This window comes from Cyprinus carpio, chromosome A12 (genome assembly GCF_018340385.1).
Source record: "Cyprinus carpio isolate SPL01 chromosome A12, ASM1834038v1, whole genome shotgun sequence".
In the NCBI taxonomy this organism is placed as follows: domain Eukaryota; kingdom Metazoa; phylum Chordata; class Actinopteri; order Cypriniformes; family Cyprinidae; genus Cyprinus; species Cyprinus carpio.
In genome coordinates, this window is record NC_056583.1 from 19,574,385 (window position 1) to 19,589,245 (window position 14,861).

The 14,861-nt window shown below is 34.6% G+C and overlaps 1 protein-coding gene across 1 annotated transcript; it reads right to left on the reverse strand.

Annotated features, from left to right (window-relative positions):
• Window positions 1-3,972: 3,972 nt before the first annotated feature.
• On the reverse strand, window positions 3,973-13,284 carry LOC122134012 (peripheral myelin protein 22-like). Its single transcript, XM_042768017.1, has 5 exons — window positions 13,127-13,284; window positions 12,396-12,490; window positions 11,997-12,090; window positions 7,004-7,144; window positions 3,973-5,182 (listed from the first exon to the last, which is right to left on the reverse strand). Exons 2-5 carry the CDS (start codon window positions 12,471-12,473, stop codon window positions 5,022-5,024), a joined length of 474 nt encoding a protein of 157 aa, XP_042623951.1. The 5' UTR covers window positions 12,474-12,490; window positions 13,127-13,284; the 3' UTR covers window positions 3,973-5,021.
• Window positions 13,285-14,861: the final 1,577 nt, after the last annotated feature.

The following is a 14,861-nucleotide window of genomic DNA, read 5'->3' on the forward strand; positions in this document are numbered from 1 at the left end:
TCTTTCTTTCTTTGATAAGAAATGTTTCTATAGCACCAAATAAATTATAATCTCTGAAGGAAATATATTACATTTTAAAATGCATCCAAATAGAAAACACTTAAATTATAATTAAATTATAATGATATTTCACAAAATTATTTTTCACTGTATTTTTTGATTAAATAAATGCAGTTTGACTTTCAAATTATTCCAAACTATATATTAATAATAATAATAATAATAATAAGATAATTAATTCATTCATTTACTCTAAGATGAAATTCTAAAGTATTTTTACATTTTAATATAGTACATTTTCTCAAGTATGGCAAAAAGTTTTTTTAAACTTTGTGCACATGTGTACGAGGGGTCAAACCGCTGAACCTTCCCTCTCCGGATCGAAACCAGCTGTGTACTCGTAAGCCACTTCTTTTTTTAATTAACATGAAAAAGTATTTAAGCTACAAATTCCCCGACCCGATGATGCTTTGTGCAGGTGAAAGCCAGCAGATGGTGGTTTCAGGCAGAAAATAACCCCCTCCTATGCCTTAAAAAAAGGCCCTATTTGCATTTCATGAGGTTTAATTGTGTCTCTTGTCCCTCAGTCCATGGTCCAGCGATGCTATGCCTGTCAGAGAGAGCTTCAGAGCCACTGAAGGAGGCCTGATAGATTAAGGTGGACCTTCTGTTTGCGTCTTTCCCCATTGTGTTCCAGAAATGAAGGAATATTATCTCTCTGAAGACTGGAGAATGGATAGCGGAGGCGTTAATGACACTGTGTGGGTAGAATTAAAGGGTTGAGACGTGGGCGGGGGGCAGAGGAGACTGAGAAGGACACGATGGATAATGTCATTATTTTGTAGTCTCGTCTGTGACCCAGAGGACGTAAACAATTACGGTGGCGACAGAGGAGGGGCGTAAGGGGCATAAACAAAGCTTGTGCTGTCTAAAGCTGGTGGTGTGGTGTGTTTACTATCCTGTTGTGTTCATGGATCAACTCTTAAAAAGTGTGTTAGGGTTCTGTTTCGGGCCTTGTTTCACTATTCCATTTCCCATTTGTTAAGTTTGCTCACTGCAGTTATATGAACATCTGCATATAATTTGTTTTTGTTTATACCAGAATCTTTGGTTTTATTACCTGATGTTTTTTTTTTATTATTATTAGTATTTTCTCTGAAACATACATCATCTCCAGATCTTCATAAGGACCAGGGCTTTTGGAAACCGGACAGGGTGCAGCAAATCATTCTGATAGGCTTAAGTTGCAGGGGTTTGTGGTCAAATACATTAATTACCATCATTATCAGATAAGACACATGGGTAATATTAATTTGTCTGCCTTACATAGAAGTTCCCAAGAGAGCCCAACATCATCTGATTCCTTTAAATAGTCATTGTGTGAGTATTTATATCTGTAATTTATGGATAAATGAAGCTGTTTTGAGGTTTTTTTAAACGATGAAAGGCCTTTTAAGTATCCAGTTCAAATATAAATTAAATATTTATATTTATAAATTATTAAACAAACAAATATTAATTATGTATTGCAGAAATTACATTGCATAAATGCAACTGTTAAATTCATATACATATTACATGTATTTCTGAACACATTTATCTGATTCAGTATAATTGTATTATAAAATGTGAACAGGAAATTCACCTAATCAAATTGTGTTCAGTTATTTTACAGAACGTGGAAAATTCACCTAGCAAACAAAGTCCAGCTAATTGAAAACTGATGATTCCACTGCTGATTAATTCATGAACGGTGTAATTAGATTAAATGGACTGTGACACCTTGTGAAATGGTCTGTGACGTTTTCTTTCTCGTCCCTTTTTCCCTAATCTCTTTTGTTCTTAAACACTTTTAGACTTTACCTTTTTATTATATATATATATATATATATATATATATATATATATATATATATATATATATATATATATATATATATATATATATATATATATAATTATTTGTGTGTAAGCGTGTTTCATGAATCTCGCTAGAGGGCAGCAGGGGGCGTTGGACAACAATTGGATATTTAGGATCTTAGGGAAGGATCTTAGGGAAAGTACTCTTTTATATATATATATATATATATATATCCTATTATTTCGAATTTTACATATTTAATAATGTTCTGTTCTATCTAGTGATAAGTGTCTTTGTTCACTTTGCTAACGTGCCCATTCAGTTATGAAAACATTGTTTCTAAATTTGATCATTTTAATCTGCACACATTATGGGAACATTCGTTTGGAATGTTCTCTGAAACAAGTAGGAAATAGCACATTTTGAAAACGTAACAGTAACGTTCTGAAATCAAAATGTTTAAGAAAAACGTTTCACAAATGATGTATAAATCACGATTTTGTGCAAACGTTTCAGTAACATTAAAGACCAGATAGCACTGAACGAGCGTTTTATTAATGTAACTGGAAGTACATTTGTTCATAACTTTGAGAGAACCTTTCCTAAATGTTAGCTGGGGTGTTGTTGAATGTGACGCTAATAGAATGCGGATTTATAAATAAATAAATAAAGTAAAAAAATGTCCTTTAGAAATCAATATCAAACAAAGCATCCGTTAAAAAGGTCATTTCTAACGCTGGATGGTTGTCTTTCTCATATTTCACATATTAAGTTGCACTATTTAAATTACACCACTATGTGGCACTATTTCCTAACTATCTTTTTTTTAACTTTTTTTAGATCAGTGGTTCTCAACTGGTTGTGCTGAAGAACCTTGAATTTACAATATTACATAAGCATGTAATATGCAGAATTATTAATGAAATTTTCATTAGCTGAATAAGATGATTTTGTAAACAACAGCTGATTCCGATATCTATACCTGTGCAAACCTGTCACACTTGTGGATGTTGTTGATTTTTTTCTTTTTATAAGTTATTTTATAAATTTCATTTCATTATTTGCTGTCAAAACCATTGACATTTCTGTAACACAACCAAGCAGATGAAACCACTGGTTCATTTTAATCCATATGCATTTTTGCAGAAAGTAAACAGAGAGACAATTTTCTTGCAAGCAGTATTTCTTTTTAATAGCTTTTAATAAACACAAACACAAGCTTTCATAAGAGAAGCAAGTCAGAGGCACAGAGTTAGGTTCTTGTGAATGAACAGTCTTCATCAGAGCTCAAACTCCTTCAGACACGACTTACAGTAAAGGTGTTTTCAGAAGGAGCACCACAACATTCAATTAAATACAAATATCACAAGGTTTACAACTGTTTAGACAGATTAAATGAATACAACACAATTCGATTGGTATTGCAGGTTTTAGTTTGATATCAAGTAACAATTGCAGTCTAAAGTATTCATGTGTTATAGTGTTGGGAAATGAGCACATGCAACATTTTTATAGTGCTGGTCCCATGTCAGAACAGACCACATATTGATTATATATTGATGTTTTTAAGGGCATACAGAAATCCCTTTACACACAAAAAGGAAAAGTATCAAACTCTTTTATGGCAGATAAAATAAATTATTCTGCTGTGCATAAAAGTTGTTTGTTCAATCACAAAAAAAAGCAGAAGGGGTTTTAGTCATGACATTCATCAGGTAATTACAACCATGAAAACGGGCAACATATTCAGTTCATCATAACAAAACATGTATTGTTTTTGGTGTTGCAGGAAAAGAAATCTAATACATGGTCCTCAGAATAGGGCCTTTAATTGTAAGCAATACATTTCTCTTTTAATACAGTCGCATGCTATTACAGTACATTGTGAATTACCGTGAGTTATGCGAGTAGAAACAGAGCATCTCCAAATGGTAGACATTGCAGCATGTTATATTTCAAGTATTGAAAAATGTTTCCATGCATGCAGGTGTTATGATGTGTCCACCACCATCACAAAACTGCGACTTTAGATGCTTTTAAATATGCTTTTCATAATAAGAAGATTATAATAAGATAATATTATAATACAATAAAAAAACAACACCATTACATCATGTTTATTTGAGATTTTTTTTTTATGCTTGTTTGATTTGAATATGCAGGGTGTTCGCCTCAGCTGTTTAATTATGCAATGCTCCGATTATAATAACAGCTAACAAGTGATCAAATCCATCAGACATTACAGAATTTGAATTGTATTTGGATTTAAATGCAACATATAAGCGACATATATTAAACTGAGTGAAAGAATTACTGCTTTCTCAAATTCTTCTGCTAATACTGCTCTAAAAAAACTAAAATCAATATTCCCTAGCCTCTGTTTTTACTACAATCCCTCCAATCACAATCTCCCAAATCTAAACTAATAAGCACGTTACTCAGAACACATTTTGTTTGTATTATTATAAAATGAACCTTTTTTGGTGAGTACTGTATATACATCATAATGTTATAGGCACAGGCACAAAATAATCAATGGCGTTCTGATTTTGGCTTTCAGTCATGTTATGTCCTTCTAAATAAAATCTAAATGACTTTTAGTTAAAGGAATGGTAAATACATAGCACCATTTTTGTTGGAAACTAAGAAAAAAAAACTTTCAAAACTTACTTCATCTATGAATTCTCAATGCAGCTTCATTGAAAACACTTCCTTTCATTGTCCCTATAATTTAATACATGCACTTTGGTTAAAATACATCAACACCTTTTTATCACTATTTTTGGCCTTATAAGAAAAGAAAATATTGACACAAACACACATTATGCCTAATGATGCATGTTTCTGCGACAAAAACTCTAGGCACTTAATTAGCTAAAAGAAAAGCTCTTCAGAGGTTCTTTGTCAACAGAGCGAACATAAAATACTATGTACATATATGTAAAAAGTGTTATAAATAGGTTTTAAACCAAAGATACTATATACACAACTTCAAATGATGACAGTATTGAATATGTCTTTTCGGGGTGGCAGCGGGGTTGATTTTGACTGACCCCCTGGGTGAAGATACTGCGTGATTTCACTTCTCTGTGGAAGCAGTGCGATACTTTGGCTTCAAAGCTGTATTTCTAGGTGGCGCCCACTAGAGAGAGGTGCCACCTCACTCTCGTTTTCTCAAGATGACGTAGATTAAGCCGCTTATGAACGCCAGAGGGAAGGCTACCCAGGCCAGGATGTAGGAAAAGCCGTAGGACTCTTTGGCAGGGACCCATTCGGGGTTCATCACCGTATAAATGATAGCTCCACACATAACGAAAAGACCTGGGGGAAGATGAAGACAAGAAAAATTTAAGTTTCTAGAAATGTAAAAAAAATAAATAATTGATGTTGCCTTCTATAATTTTTTATTTGAAAATATATTTATTTTATTATTATTATTATTTTTATTTGGCATACATTAAAAGTTCAGTGTTTTTAACATTGCATGTTCTATCTATCTATCTATCTATCTATCTATCTATCTATCTATCTATCTATCTATCTATCTGTCTGTCTGTCTGTCTGTCTATCTATCTATCTATATATCTATCTATACTTACATGATTCCCACTCACTTCCATTTATGCTGTTTTATAAGACTTTTAAAAGTTAGTAGTAAGTGTTTTTTTTTTTGTTTTTTTGGAATCTTATGCTCACCAAGGCTTCATTTGTTTGATCAAAAATAGTAGTAACAACTGTAATATTGTGAAATATTATTAAATTATTATTTTTTCCCCATATATTTTAAAATGTATTTTATTCCTGTGATGCAAAGCCATTACTCCAGTCTTCAGTGTCACATGATCCTTTAGAAAACATTCTATAATATGCTGATTTGGTGATGTAAAATAAATAAAAAATCATTTTTTTTTATTACCTACTTTTTATTAATACCTATACAGTCTATAAATATAATTTTGTACCATTATAAACATTGTTTTTGAGGTTTTGGGAACTCTTTTGTGGTCAGGATATTAATTTAATATCCAACAATGTGTGCTGTAATTGAGAATGATGTCTTTGCTTACTTGTTTACAGTAGTTAATATGTAATTTTAATTGTTACTAATATATTGACTAAATAACATTTATCCAAGAAATGCTGTTTTGGCCTAGTCTTGACTATAAGGTATGCATGAGAGGGAGGAAGTATGACATGGCACTTTCAGCACTTTTATGTCAGGCAGACCACAGACCACCTCCAGCGTGCCAGTCTTGACATTTCATCTTGTGGCAGTGGCTGTGTATCCGGTGCCAACTCAGTGGGCACCTGTGACTGTCTGGCTTTGTGCTGTTTCCACCCTCTGCTCTCCTCTGACATTTAGTTTCAATTAATTAATATCCATCCTCTCTGATGCGAGTCGCAGATATGAACTCTAAAAGCCCTCAGTACGTACTGAAAGATCAAGCATTCGTGGCACCCACAGAACTATTCATTATCCAGGCACAGTAATGATCTCTAATAATCCTCCATCTTCATCACATCCCAAACAGCCGAAAATTTAATTAAACATTTCTAATGAGAGCTATCATTTTTACATTAGCTTCAGTTACAGTACAGTAAATGACTGTGAAACTAATCTTTCCATATCTGATCTCTTACACGTACTGTTTATCATAAATGAAGAGAAACGCTTACTCGTTTTGGTAACCTTGCCTATTTATAACTCTGCGTGCCGCATGATTTAATCTTAAGAAATCATAACCAAATTATCTGCAGGAAGTGAGTGCATTAAAGGGTCCTCCTGTGCTGTCTGTGGTTTAATGAGAGTTGACAGGATTCATTAGACTAACAAGACTAAGGCCAAAGGTCTTTTCATCTCCCGCATGAAAGCAAATACACCTCCATAGGAACAGAGGAGATCAGTAGATGTCCCATAGATAATCTTTTATTAATAAATGGTAATTGATCTCAGATCACCTGAGCCAGCTAGCTTAAATGCATATGCACAAATAGCAATTTATGGCTCTTCTTCATTTCAACAGCGAACACTTTGGGTCTATTAACACTGCATGAATGTGTCAGCATATTATTTCAACCTCATTAGCATCTTCAAACAACCGTACTGATCCACTGATGTCCAAATGACGTCAAGATACTTACTAGCAAAGATCTGGAATGCTCCAGTGAGGAAAAAGCGTCCACCCTTCTGAAGAGTAAAGAGCTGGCAGAAGAACAGTAAGAGAGACAGGAAGCTGAAGATGATTGACAGGATCATGAGAGCTTGGACTGCCTGGATCCAAACTGAAAGACAGAAAGCATTTCAAAACATTAGTGCATTTCCTCACTCCTGAAACCACTCAAGGCAGTTGAGCTTTGCAGAAAAAAACAACAACTTTGCTCTTTGGAATGAGACATTTTAAATGAACATGAAATTAAACAGGTCATCATTATTTCTTTTCTCATCTGCTATTCTTGATCGATCACAACAGATGTACCGGTAGTTGCACTTTTACACTGGCATTCAATTGGAGATGTGCACTAAGATATCTATGTATTATTGATAATGAAAAAAACACCAAATATCAGTTCTTAATGACCTCTTGTTGTTGCCAATATGTTGCATTTAAAGTTTTGATGGCTGTTTCATCAATATAAAGAGCACTGGAGAATCCAGGAACTCTTAATGTATTGTTCAATCACATAATGAGGTTTCTGTTCCTAAAAGCTCTTAGCAGGTTACCAGCACCTGATATTGATCATCTCTTGACGTTCCAAGGCCATAAAACAGCAACTTACAAGGAGCACCATTAACGCTACATAACCTACATTTGATGGCTTTAAAAGCCCCCCGTGTGTCATTGTTATCTTGCATTAGAGCCATTCCACCCTTTTACATGTGTGGACAGGACAGTATATGTTTGCATTAGTATTTTCACTTGCTTTGCACATACACTGTTGATCAAAAGTTTGAAGATTAAAAATTTTTAATATGCTTTAAATCTTCTTCTTAAATCTCTTATTCTCCCCAGGCTGCACTTCTTAAAAACACAGTAAAAACAGTAATATTTTGAAATGTTAGAATTTACAATAACTTATAAAACTGAAAGCTCACAAGAACAGCATTTATTTGAATCTTTTGAATTTTTATCTTTTGTATATATTTAATTGAATAAAAATCTTAATTTAAGAATTAATTATTATTATCATTATTATTATTTTTATTTATTTTTTTGAAGGTTAGTGTAGATTGATTCTCAAGACAAAAGCTTTGGACCATAAGTTCTTCCATCAAGAAAGTCAATAGTGTGCTGTGAGGTTTGAGGGAGTTTGGGATTGATGAGGAATGGCATATGTTTTAGTTTAATGTTTAGCGTGTATTCTGGTTTTGGAATGTCCCTGTTTTGCCATTGTTATCCTCAATAGAGTTTTAAAGGGATACTTCACCTAAAATGTCAATTCTGTTTAAGAAGTGTTTAAAACCTACATGACTTTGTCTGAAAATGAAGAATGTTTCAACTGTTTTTGCCCTCAATGGGGTTCAAAACTTTGGGGTACACTCTTAAAAATAACGTTTATTTATTGGCATCTATAGCTCAATGAAGACCCTTAAAAATCCATGGAACCTTCCATTGCACAAAAAGTGTGCAATGGAATAGATTAATTAAAAGATTAATAAAACATTCTTCACAATAAGAAACACTTAATTATTTTAAAACTTTATGAACCCAGAATCACTTACCAACCCAAAAAAACTATCCAAACACAAGAGTGTATGGATACTTTCTTTCCTCAGAAGAAAGTCATAAAGAAATTATGACATTGAATACAGGCCTGTTCACACCAACAACAATAACTACATTAGTGTCCACACCAGCACACAATATAGTTGTTTATTAGAAACATGTGCTGCTGTTATGTTGTCTGCCCCTTGAAATGCTTGAGCTCTTTAAAGCAGAATGGATTTTGATTGACTGTCAATGTTGTTATTGTTCAACAGCTGGAAAAAAAATTGTTCTTAAAGTTAAATAATGACAGGATTTGGTGAGCATTTTGCTGTTCTTCTAAATCATACAGTATGAGACCATATGTAAACTGAGTATGTAAATGTGTCAAAGGAGAAGCGTGAGCATGAACATGTCATAGCTCTCTTTCTATCTCAGTCTCTACCTTTCATGCCCAAGCAAGCAGTAATAAGTGGAATACATGGGTTGTCCAGCATGTCTATTTCTTATCCAAGGGTCATTCCTGTAGAATCAGGTTCCCACCTCTCTCTCTCTTTCCTCTCATGTTCAGCTGTGTCTGCCTCTCCCCTTATAGCCACTAGAACTGTCAAATCTCTAAAGCAGATTAAAACAAAATCAGAGCCGCTGCTCCAGCCTCCAGAAGAACCAGATCCTCTACTAAAGCCTACTGCAAAATGAGACCATGCGACTATCTATATTACATTGCTTACATTCAGAAAAAGAGAAACACTTGATCAAGTCCCTGAAAATCTAGACTTCTCAAGATCATACACAAATCGAATTCTTTGCACTTTTGTGGGGAAGAACTGGCAATACGGATGATCCAAAGTTCTAGCAATGATCTCATTAACAGCAAAACCGTAAAGCTCAGGCACAAATGGATAACCCTAAAAGAACAAGAAAGCCCCTTAAACGGTTTTGTGCTTGTAACTATCTCAGAATGGAAACAACTATGGAAATGGCATTTGTTTTTCTCAGAACATCTCATCAGAGACCATGTGAGGAGACTATTCTAGTATGCATCCATAAATACTAGGTTCTGCTGCTATATGTGTTTTGCACCCACACACTACAAATGATACAATAAATCTCTCTCAACAATGAAGTAAAAATAGAAGCACGTCCCCTCGTACAGTCTACTCACTCACTGTTACTTAGTAACCTAATGTATCCTCAGTATATCTACTCTCACATGAGGTAAACAGACATTTCCTTCCTTATAGACTTGTGACATTTGGAGTTTCCTGATTTAAGGTGCGGCTGTACTCATTTTGAGCTTGACAACACCCTATGTATTTCTGTCAGCAGTCATGCATCTAGGGCAGGGACTTGTATTTCAGGACAGAAGGTTTGGTTTTGGAAAGCGGAGGCCTTGTGTTTGCATTTAGAGGGGCATGTATGGTCCTTGGTGTGAAGAATGTGGCTTAACAGATGATAAATATGCATTAGCGAAACATAACACAGGGGTGCGAGTTTGTGCGCTTAACTAGACCTCCATAACCTCAGTTTGGTCCATGAAATGGCTCTATATCAGGATGATGAATAGGATTTCAAGCATGCTTTAGCTGCCAGTGTTGAGTAGCTTCGCCATGCCAGCTGTTCTGCATCACTCCCGGTGTAAAATACACCATTCAGGTAATCTTCGCACTTGGTTTGATTGCTTGTTTCCAACCCAGGTCTGATTTAACCCTCTTGCTTTGCCCCTAACCCTGCAGGCATTGTTTCAAATTATATTGCTGAAGCACAGATGTGAAGAATGCAAGCTGCTGTCAGATGGCCATTTATTGAGAAATGCATTATACGATAAGGGTTATTTTTTTTAAGGCTTTTAATATTAATTTATAAAAATACTGTGATTAGTTCGTTTTTTTTTTTCTTTCTAATGCAATATTTTTTGCACTTTAACATAAGATTAATAAAGACTGTAAAAATACTGTTCATGCTGACTATTCTGCTACCTAATGTTGGCATGTACAACCTTACTGATAATGTATTCCTGTGATAGCAGGATAGCCATTAAAATCATGAAATCATTCAGTGAGTTGATTTGGTACTAAAAAAATATATAATATTTCTTGATTTTGGATTTCTATTATTATCAATGTTAAAAACAGTTGTATTGCTTAATATTTTTGGTGAAAATTGTGATACAGTATTTTCAAGATTTTTTGATGAACATAAAATTAAAAAACAGCATTTATTTGAAATAGAAATCTTTGTAATGATGTACTGTCACTATCAATTTAATCTGTCCTTACAGCAGTGTACTTGTTTGTGTGAAAGTTAAACATCATCTATAACATTCTAATTAAAAGAAAAATCTGGTCACCAATGAAAAGACTTCCTTCACAGCCTAGATGACCGTCTAAAATCAACTGAAAAACAGCCTTTGTCCAGCAGTGTAGCCGCGACACGTGAGCGAGCGCAGGAGAGCGAGACAGAAAAGCCCTATGTGCCAACCCCCGCACCACGCCCTAAACAAACACGCCACATTATAGGTGCTACGCCAACTGACTGAGAGCTATGAAATAACACAGCTAAGCATTCTGGGCCCGCCTTATTACCAAAGTGCACAGAGAGGCGTTTCCCGCTCTAAACTATGACATCATCTCACCCTCCAAGAACAGCCAATAGTGTAACAGTGATCTGATTGAGAATATACAGTACTTAAAAATACACTTTTAAAAAAAAAAAAATGTATGCATTAAATATAATTTTATTTTCTGGTGCACGTTACATGGCAACAATAACTAAACAATGACAACATAAGTTTGTATTTCAACCAAAAACTTCAATAATAAATTCAATTATAAATGTTTCTCTCTCAAACAGCCTTCATTTTTGTATTAACAAACCCGTCGCTGGCATTTTGATTCGTGGGTGTGACTCAAAACATGCCGTGTTTGGTCTATAGCGATCTGATGCTACGCCATTACAGACAGATCAGTCTAAATCTAATCTGCTTTGAATGCTGTACCTCTGCCCCACCCCATATGTTTTCAAAGCTCTTTGCAACCCAGCACTCTCCACTCCCAAACAAGGGGCCCAAGCTCAGTGCCGGCAACCAAACTATTTATACAGAGCTGATGTTGAAGAGGGGTCTGTTGTGGGTTGAAACTGCACGCTTGCATTCTCACCAACAGATGGCAGTACAGAGGTGTGAGGCAGAGTGGGCACACCCACCACAAAGTGTGATTAATAGGCAAAGGGGCTTTGACAGATATGCCAGGATGGAGACCTCCGTGAATAACCTGCTATGTGTAACATACCGAGGGTGGCTCTTCAACCCCTTACAGAGAGGGAGACATTTTCCTCTCTTGAAATTAATATTATTGCACCATTTATTTATTTCTTTTGGTTTCACTACACATTCTTTCTTAAACAAATCTAAAAATGTAGCAGGATCCTACCTCCAGTGTCGGCAGGGTCACATTTGGACACTCCATTCAATGTGGTGCAGTTTGTCCAGAGGTCTGAACTGCTGTTGGGGTTAACAGCCCATGCCTGTTAGATTCAAGAATACTCATTAGCAGGAGTTAAACACATCTGAAATATTCTCTTTCAGCTGGTTTTAGTGCCTGATTTGGGTTTGAGTTTATGAACTACTCCAAATTGATTGCAAAATTTCCAAAAAAAGGTTGGCTATCACATAATTTGTTGTTTTAATATCAGAGATACTGTAGACGGTCAGCCTGCCAGCCAGATAGATAGATAGATAGATAGATAGATAGATAGATAGATAGACAGATAGATAGATAGATAGATCTTTATTAATTTAATAAATGAAGATTCAAAATAGTTGTACTTACACTGACTATAGTTGACACGAAGAGCAGAACCAGTCCTGCCACATGCAACACGACAATTCCCATTAAGAGGAGCAGCATGATGTTTCCGTACGGTTCTGTAAAACACAGAAACGTGTTTTTGATCAAATATATCAGTGACCAATTATTAGTTATAATATTGTTATAATATATTTTCGCTATTTGATTTAGGTTATTATTAAAAAACTGTAGTTATTTAAAATGTATTAAATAATAATAGGTTACATATTTAGTCACTGTAGTTGAATATAATATAATATAATATAATATAATAATATTCAAGCGTTTTGTTTTATAAAAAAAATAAGTAAAATAAAGTAAAATATTTTAACCAGTATGTCAAAAGCTGATTGTTACATGGTACATGACTTTTAATATAACTTTTATCAAAACTTTCTTGATCTCCCAAAAATTGCAGCTCAGAACGCAGTTAGTTGACATCATGCACGCCATCAGTTTTGGCGCAAAAGAGTGTTACAACGAAGTTTACAAGTGCAAAACGCATATTTTTAAAACTCTATAATAATTAAGCAACGACATGCATGTCCCTCTATAAAGTTAGCCGAGATATCATTGTATGGATGAACCAAAGCATGAAAGTGGCTTTTCTTATCCCGAAGGCAAGATTTACTCTCCTCTCTGATCCGCTCCAGACTTTTTAATACTCATAAATAGCCAACGTACGTTTGTACTGCAATATAAATCCAACTTACTGCGAGCAAAGCGAAAGTAAGTCCACAAAAAAGGATGAAAACGCCGAAATGCAGCCGCGCCACTCGTGTCAAAAGTACTGCGTATTTCCAAAGTCCAGATCCCTGCGACAAGATTAATGTGCTGTATGGAGCAGCAGCTTTAAAGAGTCTCATTATAGAAGTACTACGCCCTTTTTCTGCGTGGCTACGTCAAGGCGCGCCCCTCTGACAGCGACAGACCCACAGCACACACTGTGCGTAAGAGCGCAGGAAAACCACCGGGTACTTAGTCATACAAACACAACCAGAGCTATGTTTGGTTCTCATGGATACCAGCGTAAAAAAAAAATACAAATACAATTGTGCTAGTAGGTTTGTAAGCTCTGTTCTTAAGCAGTGGCTGGATCATGTTGGTTATTGAATAGAATAGAATAAAATAAAATAATTATGTGTGTGTGTGTGTATATATATATATATATATATATATATATATATATATATATATATATATATATATATATATATATATATATATATATATATATATATTAAGAATAATGAACTGATTTAATAAATGAAAAAATACTTTTTTTTTTCTTTTGTAGATAGATCAAATAAATCTAATTGATCCATAAAGACAGAGAAGTCATACTTTCTATCATAACTGTAACACTTTAAACTGGAATAATGTCTTTATCCTTATTAGAGTCACAGTTAAACTGCAAACACATGATTATAACAGAATTATAACAGAATTAGTTTGACTTTGAGCTCTGGATTGCTGAAGGCTATAGAGAAGGCAGTAAAGAAATACTTGTTATCCAGTGGCAGTACTGTCTGTAATGTCTTCAGATGTGGCTGTTCAAATAAACACGCACAAACAGTTCTGTGCCATGTTCGTTTTCTTTGGTGGTTGCTATGGGAATGAGCATACACACTTGTTAAATGGTTACTCTCAGTTCTCCCAGATACCGTCTGTGTGAAAATAAGTACGACTATTAGCTGGCCTTTGGGAGGCCTCCAGGAATTTGCAGAATTCCTCTACAAGAGATTCCCTTCCTTTCCTCTCTCTCTCTCTCTCCCTCTCTCATCGGTCATCAAATGGGAAGTCAATAAAAAGAGGGAGGGCAGAGATAGACTGAAAGAGTGTTGAGTGTTCTTTCTGATATGAGAGATAGTTCATGGAGTGTTCAGATAATCAGGGAACAATGGACAACAGTGAATATTTTAAAATATTTATAATTTTTTTTTTTTGGTGGTTATTTTGGACTCACCACCACTCAAAACTAATATAGATTTTTATTTAATTTTACAATTTTTTTTCTTTGTCAGTTTTAGATGACTACATGATCTGTGGCTCCTACTTCACATCTTATCAGGGGTCAATTGTGTTGTCTGCGGCTGTGATGTGGATTACATTCGTATGCTGTCACCACCTCTGCTGGTTTACATACTATTTAACTAGAGTTTACATGCTATTTTAATAGTCGACATGCAGTGGAAAACATTGTGTTCTAGAGGGATTTATATACCCATATATATATATATATATATATATATATATATATATATATATATATATATATATACATATATATATATATATATATAGCTACAAGGCAAATGTAAAGAGATGAAATACATGGATTTGAAGTGCAGAGGATCATCCAGTAAGTTCAGGTCATGGAATATGAGGATGGCAACTGAACTGATCCAAATGATATATTGTTGCATATCTTTGAGAGTCAACACTTTT